Below are 20,864 nucleotides of genomic sequence, written 5' to 3'. Positions count from 1 at the left end.
AGAAAGAAGAAGAAGGAAGAAGAAGAAGAAGAAAGAAAAGAAGAAAGAAGAAGGAAAGAAGGAAGAAGAAGGAAGAGAAAAGAAAAAAGGAAGAAGAAGAGGAAGAAGAAGGAAAGAAGGAAGAAGAAGAAGAAAGGAAAAGAAGAAGGAAAGAAGAAAGAAGAAGGAAAGAAGAGGAAAGAAGAAAGAAAGAAGAAAGAAGAAGGAAGAAGAAGGAAGAAGAAAGAAGAAAAAGAAGAAGAAGGAAGAAAAAAAGAAGGAAGAAGAAGGAAGAAGAAGGAAGAAGAAGGAAAAAAGAGAGAAGAAGGAAGAAAAGAGAAGAAGAAGGAAGAAGAAGGAAAAAAAAGAAGAAAGAAGAAAAGGAAGAAGAAGAAAAAAGAAGAAGAAGGAAGAAAAGGAAAGAGAAGAAGAAAAAGAAAGAAGAAAGAAGAAGGAAGAAAGAAGAAGAAGAAAAAAAAGAAAGAGAAGAAGAAAAGAGAAAGAGAAGAAGAGAAAAGAAGAAGAGAAAGAAGAAGAAAGAGAAGAAAGAAGAAGAGAAGAAAAAAAGAAAGAAAGAGGAAAAGAAGAGAAAAGAAAAAAGAAGAAAAAAGAAGAAGAAAAGAAGAAGGGAAAGAAGAGAAGAAGAAGAAAGAAGAAGAAAAGAAGAAAAAAAAGGAAAGAAGAAAAAAGAAGAAGAAGAAGAAGAAAGAAAAGGAAGAGAGAGAAGAGAAGAGAAGGAAGAAAGAAGAAGGAAGGGGAGAAGGAGAGAAGGAGAAAAAGAAGAAAGAAGGAAGAAGAAGGAAGAAGAAGGAGAGAAGGAAAAAAGAAGAAGGAAAGAAAAGAGAAGGAAGAAGAGGAAGAAGAAGAAAAAAAAGGAAGAAGAAGAAGAAGAAGAAGAAGAAGAAGGAAAAAAGGAAGAAGAGAAAAGAAAGAGAAGAAGAAAAGGAAGAAGAAGGAAAGAAAAGAGAAGAAAGGAAAGAAAGAGAAGGAAGAAGAAGGAAGAGAAGAAGAAGAAGGAAAAGAAGGAAGAGAGGAAGAGAGGAAAAAAGAAGAAGAAGAAGAGAAGAAGAAAGAAGAAGAAAGAAGAAAAAAGAAGAAGGAAAAGAAGAAAAGAAGAAGGAAAAAGAGGAAGAAGAAGGAAAAAAAAGAGAGAAGAAAAGAAGAAGAAGAGAAAAAAAAGAGAAAAGAAGAAGAAGAAGAAGAAAAAAGGAAGAAGAAGAAGAGAAGAAGGAAAAAGAAAAGAAAAGAAGGAAAAGAAGGAAGAAAGGAAGAAGAAGGAAAAGAAGAAAAAGAGAGGAGAAAAGAAGAAGGAAGAGAGAAGAAGAAAAGAAGAAGAAGGAAAAAAAGAAGAAGGAGAGAGGAAGAGAGAAGAAGAAAAAAAAAAGAAGAAGAGAGAAAGAAGAAGAAAGAGAGGAGAGAAGGAAAAGGAAGAAAAAAAAGAGAAGAAGAGAAAGAAAAGAAGAAGAAAAAAAGAGAAGAAGAGAAAAGAAGAAAAAAAAAAGAGAAGGAAAGGAGAGAAGAAGAGGAAAAAAAGAAGAAGAGAGAAGGAAGAAGAAGAGAAGAGGAAGAAGAAAAGAAGGAAAAGAAGAAGAAGAAGGAGAAGAAGAAAGGAAGAGAAAAAGAAAAAGAGAAGAGAGGAAAAAGAAGAAAAAAGAAGGAAGAAGAAGGAAGAAGAAGGAAAGAAGAAGAAAAGAAGAAAGAAGAAGAAAGAAGAAGAAGGAAGAAGAAGGAAGAGAAGAAGAAGAAGAAAGGAAGAAGAAGGAAAGAAGAAGGAAGAAGAAGGAAGAAAAAGAAGAAGAAGAAGAAGAAGAAGAAGAAGGAAAAGAAGAAGGAAGAAGAAGGAAAAGAAGAAGAAGAAGAAGAAGAGAGAAAGAAGGAAGAAGAAGGAAGAAGAAGAAGAAGAAGAAGGAAGAAGAAGAAAAGAAGAAGGAAAGAAGAAGAAGAAGAAGAAGAAGAAGAAGAAGAAGGAAGAAGGAAGAAGAAGGAAAGAAGAAGGAAAAGAAGAAGAAGAAGGAGAAGAGGAAGAAGAAGAAGAAGAAGGAAGAAGAAGGAAGAAGAAGGAAGAAGAAGAAGAAGAAAGGAAGAAGAAGAAGGAAAAAAGAAAAAGAAGGAAAGAAGAAGGAAGAAGGAAGAAGGAAGAAGAAGGAAAAAGAAGAAGGAAGAAGAAGGAAGAAGGAAGAAAGAAGGAGAAAGAAGAAGAGAAGAAGAAGGAAGAAGAAGGAAAGAAGAAGAAAGAAGAAGAAGGAAGAAGAAGGAAGAAGAAGGAAGAAGAAGAAGAAGGAAGAAAAGAAGAAGAAGAAGAAAGGAAAGAAAAGAAGAAAAGGAAGAAGAAGAAGAAGAGAAGAAAGAAGAAGGAAGAAGAAGGAAGAAGAAGAAAGAGAAGAAGAAGAAGAAGAAGGAAAAGAAGGAAGAGAAGGAAAAAGAAGAAGAGGAAGAAGAAGAAAGAAAAGAAGAAGGAAGAAGAAGGAAGAAGAAGGAAAAGAAGGAAGAAGAAGAAGAAGAGAAAAGGAAAAGAAGAGAAGAAGGAAAAGAAGAAGGAAAGAAGAAGAAAGAAGAAGGAAGAAAGAAGGAAGAAGAAGGAAGAAGAAGGAGAAAGAAGAAAAGAAGAAAAGAAGAAGAAGAAGAAGAAGAAAAGAAGAAGAAGGAGAGAAGAAGAAGAAGGAAGAAGAAGGAAGAAGAAGGAAAAGGAAGAAGAAGGAAGAAGAAGAAGAAGAAAGGAAGAAGAAGGAAGAAGAAGGAAGAAGAGAAGAAGAAGAAGAAGAGAAGGAAGAGAAGGAAAGAAGAAGAAGGAAGAAGAAGGAAGAAGAAGGAAAGGAAGAAGAAGAAGAAAGAAGAAGGAAAGAAGAAGAAGGAAAGAAGAAGGAAGAAGAAGGAAGAAGAAGGAAGAAGAAGGAAGAAGAAGGAAGAAGAAGAAGGAAGAAGAAGGAAGAAGAAGGAAGAAGAAGGAAGAAGAAGGAAGAAGAAGGAAGAAGAAGGAAGAAGAAGGAAGAAGAAGGAAGAAGAAGGAAGAAGAAGAAGAAGAAGGAAGAAGAAGGAAAGAAGAAGGAAGAAGAAGGAAGAAGAAGGAAGAAGAAGGAAGAGAAGAAGGGAAAGAAAGAAGAAGAAGAAGAAGGAAGAAGAAGGAAGAAAAAGGAAGAAGAAGGAAGAAGAAGGAAGAAGAAGAAGGAAGAAGAAGGAAGAAGGAAGAAGAAGGAAGAAGGAAGAAGAAGGAAGAACGAAGAAGAAGGAAGAAGGAAGAAAAAGGAAGAAAGAAGGAAGAAGAAGGAAGGAGAAGAGAAGAAGGAAGAAGAAGGAAGAAGAAGGAAGAAGAAGGAAGAAGAAGGAAGAAGAAGGAAGAAGAAGGAAGAAGAAGGAAGAAGAAGGAAGAAGAAGGAAGAAGAAGGAAGAAGAAGGAAGAAGAAGGAAGAAGAAGAAGGTAGTTTAAATAATTGTTGTGATATTAAAAAAGAAAAACAAAAAAAACAACCTTTATACAGTGCAATATCCACTTAACATGCTCAAATCACTTTACAAGGGGTCCCTAGCCAACAGGAACACTTAACATGTAGATCGACATATGATGTCTGTGAGGCAATATTACATTTTCTCCCACAGAGACAATTCTGTTAGAAGCCAGGTACTTTTTCTACACCTGAATACAGTGAGAGAATGCGAGTAAAGAATAACTGCACAAGTAGTAATAGTAGTAGTAGTAGTAGTAGTAGAAATAGTAATAGTAGTAGTAGTAGTAGAAATAGTAGTAGTAGTAGTTGTAGTAGTAGTAGTAGTAGTAGTAGTAGTAGTAGAAGTAGAAGTAGAAATAGTAGTAGTAGTAGTAGTAGTAGTAGTAGTACGAGGGCTCTTTCATAATTAACCGAAAAATGCCTGTAAAATCCGTGTTTTTTATGCTATCAACAAAATTCTTGCACGTGTTCATACCTTGACTTGTCCTTCATTTCTCTACGTAACAGCCAAGTCTGTCGACACACTTCTGCCAACGCCGCACCATGGAATAGATACCCTCTTGGAAGAAATTTCCGTCAAGGTTTTGTAGCCATTTCCGCACATGGTCAACAAGCTCTTCATCGACATCAAAGCGCTTTCCTGCCAGCTCACGTTTCAGTGGCCCAAAGAGGTGATAATCAGATGGTGAGAGGTCTGGACTGTGTGGTGGGTGTGGCAAAATCTCCCATCCATATTTCTCTAGCCAACCTTGCGTCACTCGTGCTGTGTGGGGTGTAGCGTTGTCGTGTTGCAAAATGACCCCGTTGGTCAACTGCCCTGGGCGCTTTCTGCGAATGGCCTCCCTAAGCTTGTCAAGAGTTTGGCAGTACCTTGCAGCATTGATTGTTTCTCCAGGTTGTAAGGTTTCGAACAGAATAACACCACGACTGTCCCAGAAAACAGTTCCCATTATTTTCTTTGCTGACCGCATGACTTTGAATTTCTTCGCGACAGGTGAGGATGGATGTTTCCATGTCATCGAATCTTGCTTTGTTTCTGGGGTGCAATGGTGCAACCAAGTCTCATCACCGGTGACTATGCTGTCAAGAAAGTCACATCGTACCCTAGAAAGTCTCCGCCGGCGTTGGCAGTATGCCCGTGAACCCTGCGTGAGCTCTTGCTTCTTCTCAAAAGTTCCTGCAGATGTCCAATCTTTGTTCTTTATGATTGTCTGTCAATTGCTTAGGAACCCATCTTGCGCTGACTTTTCTGTAGCCAAGTTCGTCAAATACAATTCTATGGGCAGAAGTTTCCAAAATTTCAAGACTGCTTGCGATTTCATGAAGTTTCAACCTCCTGTCTTGACGAATAAGCTCATCAACTCGCTTCACATTGTCTTCTGACGTCGCAGTTATCGAACGCCCTCTCCCTTCCCTGTCTGTCAAGTCGGAATGGCCGGCTTCAAACAAATTACACCAGTGATAGACTTGTGTACGGCTTATAACATGCTCACCATATACACTCTGAAGTTCTTTATGAATTTCGGTAGGATTCAGACTTTTGGCGTTCAAAACACATATGACAGCTCTGATTTCCTCCTTTGACCAAGTTTCAAGGTGGGCCGCCATCTTTAACCCTATCCCCCGTATTGAGACTGATTGCGACTGTTGACATCAGTAACCTATCCTCCTGATGCGGGCTGATGCGACAGATAGACATCGAAGTTTTTAATGAGCTCTTGCAGTAGTTTTAGTTTCGTTTTCGCTCTCGGCGCAGTAACTCTTTTAAAATGAAGAGTTGCTTTTTGTTTTGGTTTTTATTTCATAAAAATCGGACCGGAACTTTAACCGATACGAATTATTGAAGATTGTTTACACTTGACAACACATGTACAATGATTTTTAGCTATGGCGTTTCAATTCATGCAATCACTGATCGATTAAACGCAAGTTGTAGATGAAAATAACTACGAAGATGATATTATTGAAAGGGAAAGTGATATAGAAAGTGACATTGATGTAGATTTTGAGCCTCTAGACTTCGATTTTGATGAAATTTCAGACGGAATCAGCAGTGAACCCCGTGATAGTGATAATGGAGAGTGGAGTTCACAACTCCAACCTATTGAAGTTGAAGAATTCATCGAATTTACTGGAGTTAAGGCTGATTTGAATGGGAGGAAGAGAACTGCATCTACAGCAGGTCTCGTCCCAAATATTACTAGCTACACAGCAGTCAATCCTGACTCGCACAAACTTACTCGAATGCCTGGACGTCACCGCACCTGTTTTCAGTGTTCCAAGGAAAAAACAAAAACAAATGCTGGTAGAACCCCAGAAACTGTTTATGGCTGTGTGGTATGTGGTATAAGACTGTGTAAAGGATCCTGCTTCTCTAAGTACCATAATTTTTGACATTTAAAACTTAAAAGAACAAAAACATGATTGAAAAGTGAAAAACAAGACTGAATTTCAACAATTGTTTTATTTTCATAATTCTTTTTTATATGTATTCATTAACAAACATCAACATGTGACATATGTACTTTTTCTATTTTAAATGACCAATTTTTTGGAGTTAATTGCAATAAATTTCATTAATTAGTACATTTTCTATGATTTTTAAAAGTTTGTAACACCTTTAAGAAAAAACAGTAATTAAGAGTTACGTCCCTTGGCTTAGGAGGATAAGGGTATTTGGACTTGAGATTTTTAGGAGGGATAGGGTTAAAATCGTCTAGAAATTCATTGTGCAAAATGATGCACTTCATAATTTCTGGGAATATCCGTAAGGAAATAAGGAATATACATGTCGTTTACAGAATTAAAAAATCTCCACTGGCTGCTGAGCAATGGGCATTTTTCGGTTATTTCTGAAAGAGCCCTCGTAGTAGTACTAGTAGTAGTAGTAGTAGTAGTAGTAGTAGTAGCAGATGATGTAGTACAAAATGCTTTTCTTAAAGGCATTTTGCTGAGGTGCCTTATGATCAGCTTGAACACTTGGACCAAATTTAGATTGTGTTGTTAGTCCAAAAATTTATCACAACTCCACGGCAACACTTAGACAGGAAAGCAAATTATTAAAAAATCAAGCACAGTATTGATTATAATTGAAAACAAGAACATGGTATGGTCATTTACCCCATAATATTCAGTTTTATTATTGCTTACTGCAGATGAGATGTTGAAAAGTCAGTCATCATCAAACTTTTTAAAAAAATTACTTGATGGTCTCTCTCAAATGTTATGGCAAAACTGTTGTTAATCTCCTCTATTTAGGATGATTGTAAATGAACGCTGGCAGACACGTCTGCCTAAACGTTTTGTTCCTGAGGCGAGAGTTACTTGCGACATGACAAACATCAATTATGCTTTTAGGTGAGTATGAAAGAAATAATGCTTTTAAGTTGATTTTTATAGGTTAAGTGCTGAACATTAAAAAAAAATAAAGTATGGAATCTGAATACTGATGTATTTTTTGCATTTCTCCATGATAAAATTCTACGAGCGTTTTACCACCTATGAATGGGTTCTCATTTGTAATATGCCTTATTGCATCCCTATTGATATTAAAAAAATTACATTTTTGACGTGTCCAAAGGATAGCAAGCAGCCTGTTTAATAATACAGAAACTAGTTCTAACAGCCTGGTGCTCTTATGTATGGAAATACTTGGACCATACTCAAGTTACGTGACCCATATTTATATGTGACTTGTCGTCTCAAAGCGGTATTATGTTGGTGTAAACTTGTTCATATCTAAATTCCAGGCTTAATTTATAAACATTTACAACATCTCAAATCTCAAATGAGATGTGGATGTATAGAAGAATGTCGAGGCTATTATGGACAGATAAGTATACGAACTAGGAAGTGCTGGCAAAGGTGAGAAAAGGAAGAATATTGATAGATACCATCAGAAAAAGGCAGTTGCGGTTTCTGGGACATAATGTGTGGAGGAGAGGCGGAATAGAAAAGTTGGTAACATCTGGGATGATCGAAGTAAAGAGAGCTAGAGGAAGACAGAGAATGACATATTGAAATAACCTAAGAATGGCCAAAAGTGGTTTTAAAAACAATGCAGACTTCATGTGCACCGCAGAGGATCATGGCCAAAAGTGGTTTTAAAAACAAAGCAGACTTCATGTGCACCGCAGAGGATCATGGCCAAAAGTGGTTTTAAAAACAATGCAGACTTCATGTGCACCGCAGAGGATCATGGCCAAAAGTGGTTTAAAAAACAATGCAGACTTCATGTGCACCGCAGAGGATCATGGCCAAAATTGGTTTTAAAAACAATGCAGACTTCATGTGCACCGCAGAGGATCATGGCCAAAAGTGGTTTTAAAAACAATGCAGACTTCATGTGCACCGCAGAGGATCATGATATATGAAAACAGCCGACAACAAAATGCTCAAGAGTACAAGCCACGATGGATGATGAGGTACAATTGCCTTCAATATGACCAGTGATTTTTTTACTTTACTCTTCCAATATTTTTTCTAATTTTTACGATTTTTACTTGAAACTCCATTTATTTCAATCCAGTATTTTCTAACGTAATACAAGTTTGTCACAGGGGTAAGAGCGTTATGAACTAAAATCATTTATTTCATAAATACTGTCCTTTCTCTCTCTCTCTCTCTCTCTCCCTCTCTCTCTCTCCCTCTCTCTCTCCCTCTCTCCCTCCCCCCCCCTCTCTCTCTCTCTTGCGGGTGGTTGGATGGGAGCATCACCCTTGAATCGTATACTTATGATGTTCGCATGGGTGTACGATCCAATAGTGATGTCGTTTCTTCTTCTCTTTACTAGCCTATCCTGCTTCTTTGGTTTGTGATTGTATTTTTGACAGGGGATATTTTTTTTCTGTAAATCTTCTGTCTGTTTGTTCTTGGTTATTTATAATTTAGCTTATGATATCTTTAGGTTATGATTTTGATTTACATTTGTACTATTTTTGTTAGATTGCTTGTTTTTTTGTTTCAGCGGTCTCTCATATAACCTCAATTGTGTTGGAAGAGACCTAAAGCAACAAACAAACAAAAAATCTCTCTCTCTCTCTCTCTCTCTCTCTCTCTCTCTCTCTCTCTCTCTCATCTCTCTCTCTCTTCTCCTCTCTCTCTCTCTCTCTCTCCTCTCCTCCCTCCCTCCCTCTCCCCCCCCCCCACCCATAAATGACAAAATACCTCTAGGCATTAATTTTCTTTAACTTTGTGTAGTGCAATGATCCATTTTGTACGAATCCAAAGTAGACCCCATTCTACAGTGTAAGGTCTAACATGCAATATGTATTCACTTTTTTATAAATAGAGGTGATGAGCAATCGGATGATTTGAAACTGCTTTGTTCCTCTGCATTCATTTACAGACAATCTGAGCAAAGTAACAAGGCATCTTCACAACCCTCTTCAGGAAGCCGACGTGATCTAAGGAAGTCAGTGCATTTTAAAGAGTTAAGCAAAACGTGAGTGTCTTGGTTTTTTAAAACTTTTATTTACTAAACCAGATACTCTTCACTTTACAAAACACACATCAAAGCGCCCTTTAAAGTAAATATGTTTGTTTCATTCTGATTATGATCATATTTTTGTGAAGTTTTAAAAAGATGCTTCAAAACATTTGCCTAGAGAAGAATTGATCACTATGACATCAAGCAAAACTTATTAATTTAACCTTTCTTATTTTCATATTTTTTACACTATTAGTGGTCTTTGTTTGTGACTCCCATTATTTTAATTCTATCTCTCCTAGTGGCATCTCCTTTGATAAAATTTTGACTTCACAGAGAAAATCATGTTTTTTTCAATGTATTATTTCTACTTGACACCATTTTTATTTTACACTCAAAGAGAGTTTAAGTGATCACATTTTCATTTTAGTTATTTAAATAAGTATTGTTTTCAGATAGTATATCAAGGTAGGAGATTTTTTTAAAAGAATCTTTTTAGGAAGTTTTGAGTTCTACCTTGTTTGACAATTATACCAATTAAGCCATCTACACTCGTTGGTCATTCCACTGTGGCAAGGTATGATATTTATGCTCACTTACTATCAAAGTCTGCCTGAAAAATGCCCTGCTGTCATCAAATAGATTGGTCAGTTTTGTCACTTGTGGCAAACTTGACTGTAACTATGACAAAACAAACTGTAAACATTAACAGCTCAGAAGACCATTATTGTTTTGCACACTAAGAGTTAACAATGGAAGTGAGAACTTGGTTAGATTATTTTTACACTGCCTCTCCCTACCTCACAGAACTCCAAAAGAAATATTTGGCAACCTGACCTTTGCGTTCCTCCAATCACACCACCCGTTTGACTATCCCATGCATTTGTACAAAGACGGGAACAAGGTCCTTTTCTCATTTTGGTCCGTCTGTATGGAACACAATTCCACAGAGCATCCAAGAATCCAAATCATTGTCTGTTTTCAAGAAATCATTGAAAACTTTTCTTGTTTGATGTCATGTTCTTTCTATATTGTTTTGTGTTGATGTAATTTAAAGCGCCAAGAGCCTCATTGTTGAGGATACCGTGCGCTCTATAAGTGTCTATTATTATTAAACATATTTTGACCTCAGAATGGCAATGAATGTCAAGGAACTACAAGTGTATTGTAAAACTTTTCTTTTTTTTTCATTATAAATAAAACATTTTAAGATATAAAATAGCAGACCACAAACTTAATTTTATACATACATTTTTAACCTGTGTTAGAAATATATAATGAAAGGCACCCATAAATTATTAATTTAATTTTTGTTTATGTTTCAACATTATATTCAAAGCTGACAAACTTTAACTCTACTAATGAAAGAGTGAAAATGGAAAGGCTTCCTATGGGAACAAAACAGATAATGGACGTTTCGGGTACAAACCCTTCGTCAGCACAATAATACACAAATAAACGTGGAAAACAAATAAAATATAATGAAAAATAACTTGTATCGTCGATACAAGTTATTTTTCATTATATTTTATTTGTTTTCCACGTTTATTTATGTATTGTTGTGCTGACGAAGGGTTTGTACCCGAAACGTCCATTATCTGTTTTGTTCCCATACGAAGCCTTTCCATTTTCACTCTTTCGTTAGTATTTTACGATCACCGGCTTCAGGCAGCCCTTACCGTTTTAAACTTAAACTCTAACAATCCAGTCAAGTTGCCATTGCCTCCAGTTGATAATGGGAGCTATCAAACTGTTTCTTTGTTTTATCTTATATGATTCGGATTTATTTTTCTCATTCAGAAGTCTTCTCACTGTCTCTGATTGGAATGATAACTGGTCGTCGTCTCTTGCCAGGTAGGCTGTTGTTTCTGTTGCTTTTTAAATTGAATTTTCTAAAGTATGAATGACAATATACAGTCCACCTTGTGTTAAACGAACACTTCTTCCTGATTCCTTACACAAGTGTATGCCATACACAGGTTGAAAAAAAAAAAGATATCAGTGTGAAAGGCATTTCATGGCCTTCACTTTGATTCCATCAAGACAAAATTGAGTGGCAATGAATAGTACAAATTATTTGTTCTCTCCAAGCAATTCAAAACAATGCAGCACGCTTGGTAATAAAAAAGAAGCACCAAGGCGAAGCCGCACCTCTCATGGTGGACCTACACTGGCTGCCTGTGAGAGAATGTGTAGTGGCAACATTAATTTTTGAATGTCTAGACAACAGCGCCCCTCCTTATTTGACAGAGCTCATTGAGATATATGAACTGCAAAGATGTCTTCGTTCCTCTTCCGATTCCAAAACTCTAAAGATGCCTAAAATGAAACTTAAAGCCAAGAAGAAAAGCTTTGCTTGGTCTGGCCGTAGAATTTGGAATAAATTGCCTTTAGAAATAAGAGTATCATCATCCCTGAAAACATTACAAAAGAAATTGAAGACTCATAATTTTAGGTTATGTTTCAGCAAACTCATACAGTTCTACACCAAGTTTATTTCACACACAAGACAAGGCTTCATACTGAAAAAATATTAACCTCTACATTGGACCCTCCGTTCTCTCTCAACATATTTAACCACTTCCTCAACTCTCTCCACGTGTTTTGTAGCATTTGAAGGGTAACTGTCACCACAACTTCCCTTATCTTGATTCGGAGATGGTTGAAATCTCTTATTCGGGTGGCATAAACTCTGTCTTTAATGTAACCCCAGAAAAAGAAATCGAGAGGGGTGACATCAGGTGACCTGGGTTACCAGTTGATGGGCTCACCACTTCCAATTCATATGCCTGGAAAGTTTTTATCCAAACAGGCTCTCAAATTAGGCGTGCTCCATTTTGCTGGAAAACGACTTTGTTATAGCAACTGTATGAGGTATGCAAAAAGATTCAAAAATTTTTAAGTATGATACGGCAGTTACAGTGTTTTTGTTGAAAAAAAATGGTCCAATCACACAATCAAACATTAAAGCACACAAAACAGTGACTATCGGAGGTTTAACTTTAAACGGTATGAAGTCCTGTCTTGTGTATTAACCCATTTCCTCTTAATGCGACCAAATGCACCGCTAAGGCTATGGACCAGGTTCAGTGTTTTGAAGCTCATTTAAGGAAGTATAACACCTTTGGTGTGTTTTTAGCCAGTATCCCATATAAAGAAGAGTAGTGAAACTGAAAGTAGCTGTTTACCATTTTAAAAAACTAGGATTGCTATCTGTACTATGATTGAATTTTTTCACTCAAATCTATCTGAAACTTGAAAGATGGCATTTGATTTTTTAAAATTCTTTGGTCTTTGAAAATGCTTTAGATAAAACTGCAGCTGATAATGTTGATTAAGGTGCCAAGGTTTCAAATATATATATATGATAATTTAAAAGGAAAATACAATTAAAAGTAATCAAACACGTTCAAAATTGGTATTTATATATATATTTTTTAATTTGTTAATTTCTTTCCAATGTTGTACTTATCACAAACATGCTTGTCATACATCAAATTAATGGGAAATGATTTCTTTATTTGAAAATATCATTTTAATTGGGGTTTCACCAGTGGTAACGACACTGTAAATATTTTTGTGAAATATAATGTGAGTTTTTCATAAGAGTTATTTCCTTTGGCTTGGTAGTTCAATGTTAAAAGTGAAAACTTTTCTTGAGAAGCAATGGGTTAAATATATTTTGTGTAAAACTGAATCAGACGCATTTTTCATTTTATTCCAATTTTGCATCAAAAATTGCTTGAGTCATATATCTTCCTCTTTACAAAAAGCACAACTGTATTATAGCATCTTCCTGAAAATTTTACCACAAAAAAAAATTGATTAGAGGTGGAAAACTTTGCATAAAAATAGATGATTCTATCCTTTCTAATTTTTAAGCTATTTCAATTCTTTATCGGGCAGTGATAAAAAAAAAGCCTGCATTATCATTGGTTTATTAGATTCCTTTTTTTTTAAAATGATTTTTTATTTGTTTTGTTTTTTGTTTGGATGTGTGTGCAGCACAGCTTAAATATTATTTGAATTAACTAAGTGCCATTCGGCGGGTGGTTGGATGGGAGCATCACCCTTGAATCATATACCTATGATGTTTGCATGGGTGTACGATCCGATAGTGATGTCGTTTCTTCTTCTCTTTACTAGCCTATCCTGCTTCTTTGGTTTGTGATTGTATTTTTGACAGGGGATATTTTTTTTTCTGTAAATCTTCTGCCTGTTTGTTATTGGTTATTTATAATTTAGCTTATGATATCTTTAGGTTATGATTTTGATTTACATTTGTACTATTTTTTGTTAGATTGCTTGTTTTTTTGTTTCAGCGGTCTCTCATATAACCTCCATTGTGTTGGAAGAGACCTAAAGCAACAAACAAACAAAAAAAAAGTGCCATTCGTACACAAAGCATGAACTAAAAAAACAGATAAATATTTCAATGTTACGAGTGCAATTGTGATGTACATTGATGAAACCTCCTTTTCTCATTTGGGCCTCAAAACGTTTATTTTATATCCTACAAAAATTTAAGGTGACTCCCAACTTTACACGCTTTTTTTTTCCCTTTCAATTCTGTTTAAGACCTATTGACCTGTTGGTCATTTTGAGTTTTCAATAGAGTATGAACGTTTTTTCTGCTGAAAATGAGGAAAATTTGTTTTGTCAACATAACGCAGGTTTTAGGCTTCAGTGATGGACGGCATTGGTTTTGTCTTTGTTTCATCCTTCGAGATGTTATCCTCTGTATTTTGGTTTTTTCATTCTTATGTTAGTTCTTGGATAATACCATGTATTGGTTGGGTCCAGTCTATTCTTTCATTATTATCCTAATTTGTATTTTATAGAAGATCATGTAATTTTTTTAGATGTTAAATTTCAATACAGCACAGATAACAATTAAGCAGTCTACACTCGTTGCAAGATGTTATACTTCCACCCATTTACAAATTATGTCTGTCTGAAGATTGGCGTGCTGGTATCAAATAGATAGATCGGTCACTTTTGTCATTTGTGACAATATTGACGGTGAATAAGGTAGACGGCAACGTGTAAAACAGCTCAGAAAACCACAAATATTATTAACATCTGTCCATTTCATTGTCCATATCCATCATGCTCGTTATGTAAAATTGCTCGACATTGACCAATTTTATTGCTCCATTCTGTGGCTCCGTACATGAACTTATAACCCACATTATAATGCAGCTGAGAAAATCAAACATAAAATTGCACGGTATACAATGACTGAGTAACAGTAATATTCAGTAAAATTGAAAAAAAAAATTTGCTATCTAATTATCAATAATAACGTGAAGTTGAATGTAAGCTTCAATTTAATTACAAAAACAGATCTAATTGAAAAAAATTAAATTGACTGTTTATCTAATTGATCTACTAATTGTAATTAAATTGAAGCTTACATTCAACTTCACGTTATTATTTATTTCTTCGAGCTTCGAGCAGCAACATTTACACTATCTAATTATCCAAACTTGAAACTTTTAACAAAGAAACTATGACCCATTCATATTATATTTTTCACATTGACCTATTTCTATAGAAAAAATGGCTTATTAGATTCATTCAAGGGGCCGCGGAATTGTTTTATGTATTAAGATGTTACAACACATTGATGACAGATTGGAGGCCAACAAAGTTTGTCTCAACAAGAGTAGAGGACTTACTGTCCGTCTATTGGCCTTGTTGTCTTGTCTGCCTGACTGTTTATCTAATACTAATAACAGTTCACAGCACCAGTATTCATCAGTAAAATATTTGGACAAGAAAAGCATCAATACAGGTGTTGGGCCAAATCAGACATACACGGGTATCCGCTGTGAGTTGGATTGGAATGATGATGATAATTATAATAGTAATTATAAAAATGAAAATGATAATAATAATGATAATAATAATCATCATAATCATAATCATAATAATGATAATAATCATAATCATAATAATGATGATGACGATGATGATGATTATTATTATAATGATGATGATTGATGATAACTGATGACAAGTGGCTCTGTGGTATGACACTCGCTTTTGGATTGGAGGGTCCTGCATTCAAGCCTCATCCCACACATAGTTGAGTCCTTGAAAAAGGCTATTTACTCACATTCTCTCACCGTAGTCATGTGTAAAATGAGTACCTGTCTGTTAACAGCATTGTCTCTGTCGGAAAAAATTGTAATATCGCCTACAGGCGTCAATGTCTCGCTAGGGACCCCTTTAAAGCACTTTGAGCATGTTAAGTGGATATTGTGCTTTATAAATGCTCATTTTTTTTAGCGCCCTATCTAAAGGGTAGCAAGCAAAAGCTATTGTCTGTTTCATGCTATAGAAACCTGGATAAGCTCTGAAGGTCAATTATAAATAAATCCTGAAGGTCCCACACTATCATCAACCCAGAAATGAGATGTCGTGGTTGATTAATTATCTTATAATTAGAAAATCTTAGATCCTAAATTAGAATCCTGTTGGAGACAATTAAATGACTTTTTTTCTTGTGACCTCAACATTCTAAGGCTTTGTTCTATGTTATCATTCAATTAACGTAAAAGTAGCTGAAATGTGTTGAAAAGGAGTTAGAAAAATAAAAACCTAAAGATCTGTGAACACCAGTATTGATTGCACTGTTTCTATTCATCCAATGTGTAAAATTTGTTTGCAAAACATTGATGCATTTACAATATTTTACAATTACTTCTAGCAAACGGGATCGTTATGATAAGTTCTTTGATGACTACAGAGCCAGCAAGGCTAAGTAAGTGTGGGTATCTTGACTTTTACGTTGATTCTTCTCTTTCTCTCTCTCTACTACTACAACTACAACTACTACTACAACTACTGCTACTTCTACTACTACTACTACTACTACTACTACTACTACTACTACTACTACTACTACTACTACTAACACGATATGAAGTGAGTAGAAAAGTGCCAGAAGACAATAAGAGAATAAAAATTTTTCGCGGCGGTGGTGGGGTTTGAACCTGCGACCTTATTGGTACGACAACTCCACCTGGCAGGTGAGAGCGTGGCTCTACCGTGTGAGCTATCCACGAATACAAAAATATTCGTATCAAACCCAAGTCATTTCTAGATCCCTCTCTCACCCACTTCTGGAGACCGCCAATTCGCTCGCACACAACCATCGCGAAGTTATTTGACCAGCAGTTAAGCTTAATAGCCAATATAACATAGAAACGATTGAGACATTGAGTATGCTCCGGTATATGGGGTGAATTTTAAAATCAGAAAAGTGAGTGGAACAGGCACTTATGTTGGTAACAACAAGATATGAAGTGAGTAGAAAAGTGCCAGAAGACAATAGAGAATTAAAAATTTTCGCGGCGGTGGTGGGGTTTGAACCTGCGACCTTATTGGTACGACAACTCCGCCTGGCAGGTGAGAGCGTGGCTCTATTGTGTGAGCTATCCACGAATACAAAAATATTCGTATCAAAACCAAGTCATTTCTAGATCCCTCTCTCACCCACTTCTGGAGACCGCCGATTCGCTCGCACACAACCATCGCGAAGTTATTTGACCAGCAGTTAAGCTTAATAGCCAATATTCTCAACGCAAACTACTACTACTACTACTACTACTACTACTACTACTACTACTACTACTACTACTACTACTACTACTACTACTACTACTACTACTACTACTACTACTACTACTACTACTACTACTACTGCTGCTGCTGCTGCTGCTGCTACTACTACTACTACAACCACAACAACTACTACTGCTTCTACTACTACTACTACTCTCCTTACTACTACTATTACTACTACTACTACTACTACTACTACTACTACTACTACTACTACTACTACTATTACTACTACTACTACTACTACTACTACTACTACTACTACTACTACTACTACTACTGTCACAACCTAGCTCTCTGTACTATCAACAAAGATAGGAAGATTGCCAGGAATTTACCTCTGGGCTTGCAGAAATGCCTCAACTCTATACTCAGAGGAGAACATGAAATAAAAAAATAGAGAAAGAATGGACAATTAAGTCTATAAATCTACTTGATGGATTTCAGACTTATAAAAGAGGAATGAAAAGAAAAGCAAGCAGTTGTTTTCATCAAATAGTCTCGGTGATATTTATCATATCTCCACGTACAATCATATATACGAGGAATGTTTCAGAATTAAGATCCCCTGTCGCGCTGTACTCACATAATATTATGAATAACCGTGTATTTGGTATCAAGGGAAACAAAAAGTGCGTCTAAAACTTGGATTGAAAGCGACAAACAAGTTGACAGTTGATAGCAGGTACCTACACAGTATGACTATAGAAAAAGCAAGCGGATGTGATTAACTGTGCCGAGAGGTGCATTGATGTAAAACTTGAGCTTGTCCAATAATAGGTAAGATGGGTTATTTCATTTAATTTGTAGGGGTGACATTGTGGCAAAGTCCCTTATCTACATAAATACCAGCAGTACTGATATTAATAGCTATGCTATTGCTATTGTAGCACAGCTGATATCGATTGCTTTGCTTTGCATGTGTGTGATTGTGATGTTTGTTGATACTACTACTACTACTACTACTACTACTACTACTACTACTACTACTGCTACTACTACTGCTACTACTACTTACTGTCATCATCACCATCATCATTATCACCATCAGCAGCATCAGCAACAGCAGCATTACCATTAATATTTTTAGATTCATCACTATTATCACAACCATCACCAATTCTATTTTTATTTTTATTTACCTTTTGCAGTGCTCGCAAATTTTCTCTTGGATCCTTGTATATGTCAGGAGCTGTTCCACCTGGTAACTTGATTCAATTTTAAAAACCAAAAAAAATTGTTTTTTTGTTAACCAATAATTTACTAATCCTGTAATCATCCTTTGTGATAAAATTTTATGACAAAATTATGTTGGCATTACAATGACAAAGTTTCACAATCCTTCCACATTCGTGTGTCACCCATGGCTATGCCTATTCACAATGATATCATGTGATTGATATGGATATGTGTAGCCCTCAACTTGTGCATTTTGTTCCAAACTGAGTTTAAAAATGTATTAAAATTACACCATGATTCTGAGTACATCTCAATTTGTAAGGTCATCGTTATTGTGTGCACCATTTCCTTTGATTGCAAGATTTATCTGTATGTTTTGAATTTTTCGATTTGTGAACAATTCATGCTTGCACTGGAGTATGTGTGCTGATGCAACTTTTGTAATTTGTGACACTATAAAACCCTTGACTGAAATGAAATCGGATTTAATTATTCACTGACTTCTTAAAAGGATGAAAAAGAATTACCAATAATTTTTCATCAAACAAGATGCTATTGATGTCTCAAGAAAATCACCTTAGGTGCTTGACAGCTAATCATGAATTCTTTGCCTGGGTTATCTTACTTTTAATTGGCATTGATTTTTACTCAAAAAGAGGCACACACGCCACAAATCCCATAATGAACAAACAAAAAAAGGTTTAGGTGCTATCGGTATGAAGACTCTGTGCCTTGCCTAGTTAGAAGGACTGGGAGGGGCACATTCAATTTCGTAGACAAATGAAACTCAAAAAGGTCCATAATGTATTCCAAAAGATAAATTAGGATCTCCCCAATTCCAGTAAATAAACAACAAACTCTACAACTACAAATAACAAATTCATTGATTTATTTATTCAATTACTTATCGATAATTGAGTCATTTCATTATTTATTTACCTATTTGATTATTAATTTATCTACTTTACCAATCTGCAGGTGAAGAATGGAAATATGATAAGAATAAAGAACAGATGTCATTTACAGAGGGCTTGGCTTGCTGTTCTACTTTTAAATCAAATATTGCAATAGCTTTCTCTGTCCTCAACGTGATGTTATGCACTGCTTTTATTGTTCAAACATCTTGGCATCAAAGGTATCTATTCTTTTTTTAAAATAGGGCTGAGGATCTACATTGTTCTGTACAGCCAATGTTAAAATTTTATCATCGAGCACAGAATTACTGGCAAATCTAAAAATTATAAAACTATTTTTCACAGATTGATATACGAGTAACTTGCAAACCGCTTTTAAATCGAGGGTAATTCTATTTCACATTGATTCCAATGGTTAAATAGAATATATGCGTGATCATGAGGCTTTCATTTAACTTAGGCTTTGGATTTGCCATCATTTCACCTCCCTTCTGCCAGACCAATCAAAGCTGGTGGCTCAAAAGATTTGTCTCGATCTTTGTTAATTTCATGATATAGTAGTAAAAAAATCAAATAGATTTATTTCTATTGGTTATGGTGGAGAAATAAAGTTTGTTTTTCTTAATAATTTGATTGGGGTCGGCCCCATCCCTAAATAATATCAATTTTAGTCAGTGGGACTCATGTGTGACCCGACGCCTCAATCTGGTATTATGTGAATGTTGAACAGATCATACAAATTCAGTTTTAAGTCCAACCTATGAAATTATAGTCAAATTTATATGATGTTATAAAGAGAATGACCGTAGTCTATGGCAACACAGATTTCTTATCTTTTTGATGTGAATTTCAGTTTTCGATCTTTTTGAGTCACATATGTTTAAAAAGAGACAGGTCTCCGTCTCCTTTGAATTTGATTTTAACCGTGTTCATTGTATAACTGTTAGATAAATAAATGAAATAAATAGAATTCCCTTTATTCATCCCAGGGTCTATTCCAAGGGAAGACTGGCGTAACTTAGGCATCAGCTGCAGTGCAGCGCTGCAAACTGAGCTAGGGCATGGTGACTTGCTCAAGGCCACGCATCGCAGCGGGTATTTGAACTCGTCACCTTTTGGGTACGAAGCACAGATGCAGATTTTTTTGGGATTTTTTTTCTCTATTTTTCCCGTACAACAATCATTCCTTGTAACATTCATTCTGCCTATGGCCTAAATGATTTGTTTTGTTATTTTCAACAGCAATAAAGTCAATGTCAACTTGATTACCTCCTCAGTGATAGTGTTGTGTGTTGAAATAGTCCTACTGGAGCCTCTCGTCCTCGTGTTTTTAGCTATGCTTAAAATATGCAAGGACAAAAATGACAGTATATACTGGTTCAACAAAAGAATGGAAGGTTAGAGATGCCTTTTTTTGTTTAGAAGTAGGCAAAATTACATTCTCTTAATGACAAAACTATAGAAAAATACTCTCAATTAAAAAAAAAACAACTGACAAGTACATAATTTTATTTGACGACTATTATGTCAAAATAAAAAAAAACATTAGCTCTAGTAATGCACATATAAAAAAAGTGTAAGATATATTTATGGTGTAAATGTGACCATGGTCTTACTCATTAACTCTCATATTGAAATTGCCAACTCGACCTCACCTCCTTGTTCTCCTAAAAGTAAAGATCGTGTAGGAGACATGTGTGCAGCTTCGCCAGCCAGTCTTTGCCAACCAGTTCTATCCTCCTCTTTCCCTATAAGGGTTGTACAATCCTTGATGTTGTCCATCCAGCATTTAGGTTGTCTCTCTCTCTTTTTCCTACTTTCTTGTTAGGTTCCTTGCAGAAGTTTTCTTGGGGATGCTAGTACTTCCTTCTTTTGACAATAGCAAGCAAAAGTTCTTGGTGGTTTGCCAAATGTTCAATTTGAGTATGTAAATAATTTAATTGAGCTTTTATATAGTGCAATATCCACTAAGCTTGCTCAAAGTGCTTTACAAGGGATCCCTGACCAACAGCAATGCTTAACATTTAGGATGGGACATGACGCCTGTTAGGCAATATTACAATTTGTTTTGGACAGAGACAATGCTGTTTACGACCAAGTACTCATTTTACACCCGAGTACGGTGAGAGAATATGAGTAAAGAGCCTTTTCCAAGGACTCAACTATGCACCGAGCAGGGCTCAAACCCAGGACCTTCCGATCTGAAAGCGAGTGTCATATCACAAGACCATAATATAGCCGCATGTACATACTTGTTGATCTTAAGATCTTTCCATGAAATTCCAAGAA

The 20,864-nt window shown here is 35.7% G+C and overlaps 1 protein-coding gene across 7 annotated transcripts in view; it reads left to right on the top strand.

Annotated features, from left to right (window-relative positions):
• Positions 1-20,864, top strand: part of LOC144979835 (uncharacterized) — a 104,720-nt gene that overhangs the window by 57,541 nt on the left and 26,315 nt on the right. For 6 of the 7 annotated variants that reach the window (XR_013646780.1, XM_078927015.1, XM_078927012.1 and 3 more), the window contains 7 exons: positions 6,681-6,779; positions 8,770-8,865; positions 10,651-10,704; positions 15,566-15,619; positions 17,634-17,686; positions 18,640-18,796; positions 19,818-19,972. Coding sequence is in view for 6 of the 7 variants with exons in the window: in XM_078927015.1 (XP_078783141.1) it covers positions 6,681-6,779; positions 8,770-8,865; positions 10,651-10,704; positions 15,566-15,619; positions 17,634-17,686; positions 18,640-18,796; positions 19,818-19,972 (668 nt within the window). In the remaining variant the exon portion in view is untranslated. The remainder of the gene's footprint in view (positions 1-6,680; positions 6,780-8,769; positions 8,866-10,650; positions 10,705-15,565; positions 15,620-17,633; positions 17,687-18,639; positions 18,797-19,817; positions 19,973-20,864) is intronic. The other variant, XM_078927011.1, reaches the window with a different exon arrangement.

Source organism: Berghia stephanieae, chromosome 9, assembly GCF_034508935.2.
Source record: "Berghia stephanieae isolate SIO BIC M18660-M18661 chromosome 9, UCSD_Bste_1.3, whole genome shotgun sequence".
NCBI classification, from domain to species: Eukaryota; Metazoa; Mollusca; class Gastropoda; order Nudibranchia; family Aeolidiidae; genus Berghia; species Berghia stephanieae.
The sequence above is the reverse complement of the archived record's forward strand: the minus strand, read 5'-3'. Positions and strand labels throughout refer to the sequence as shown.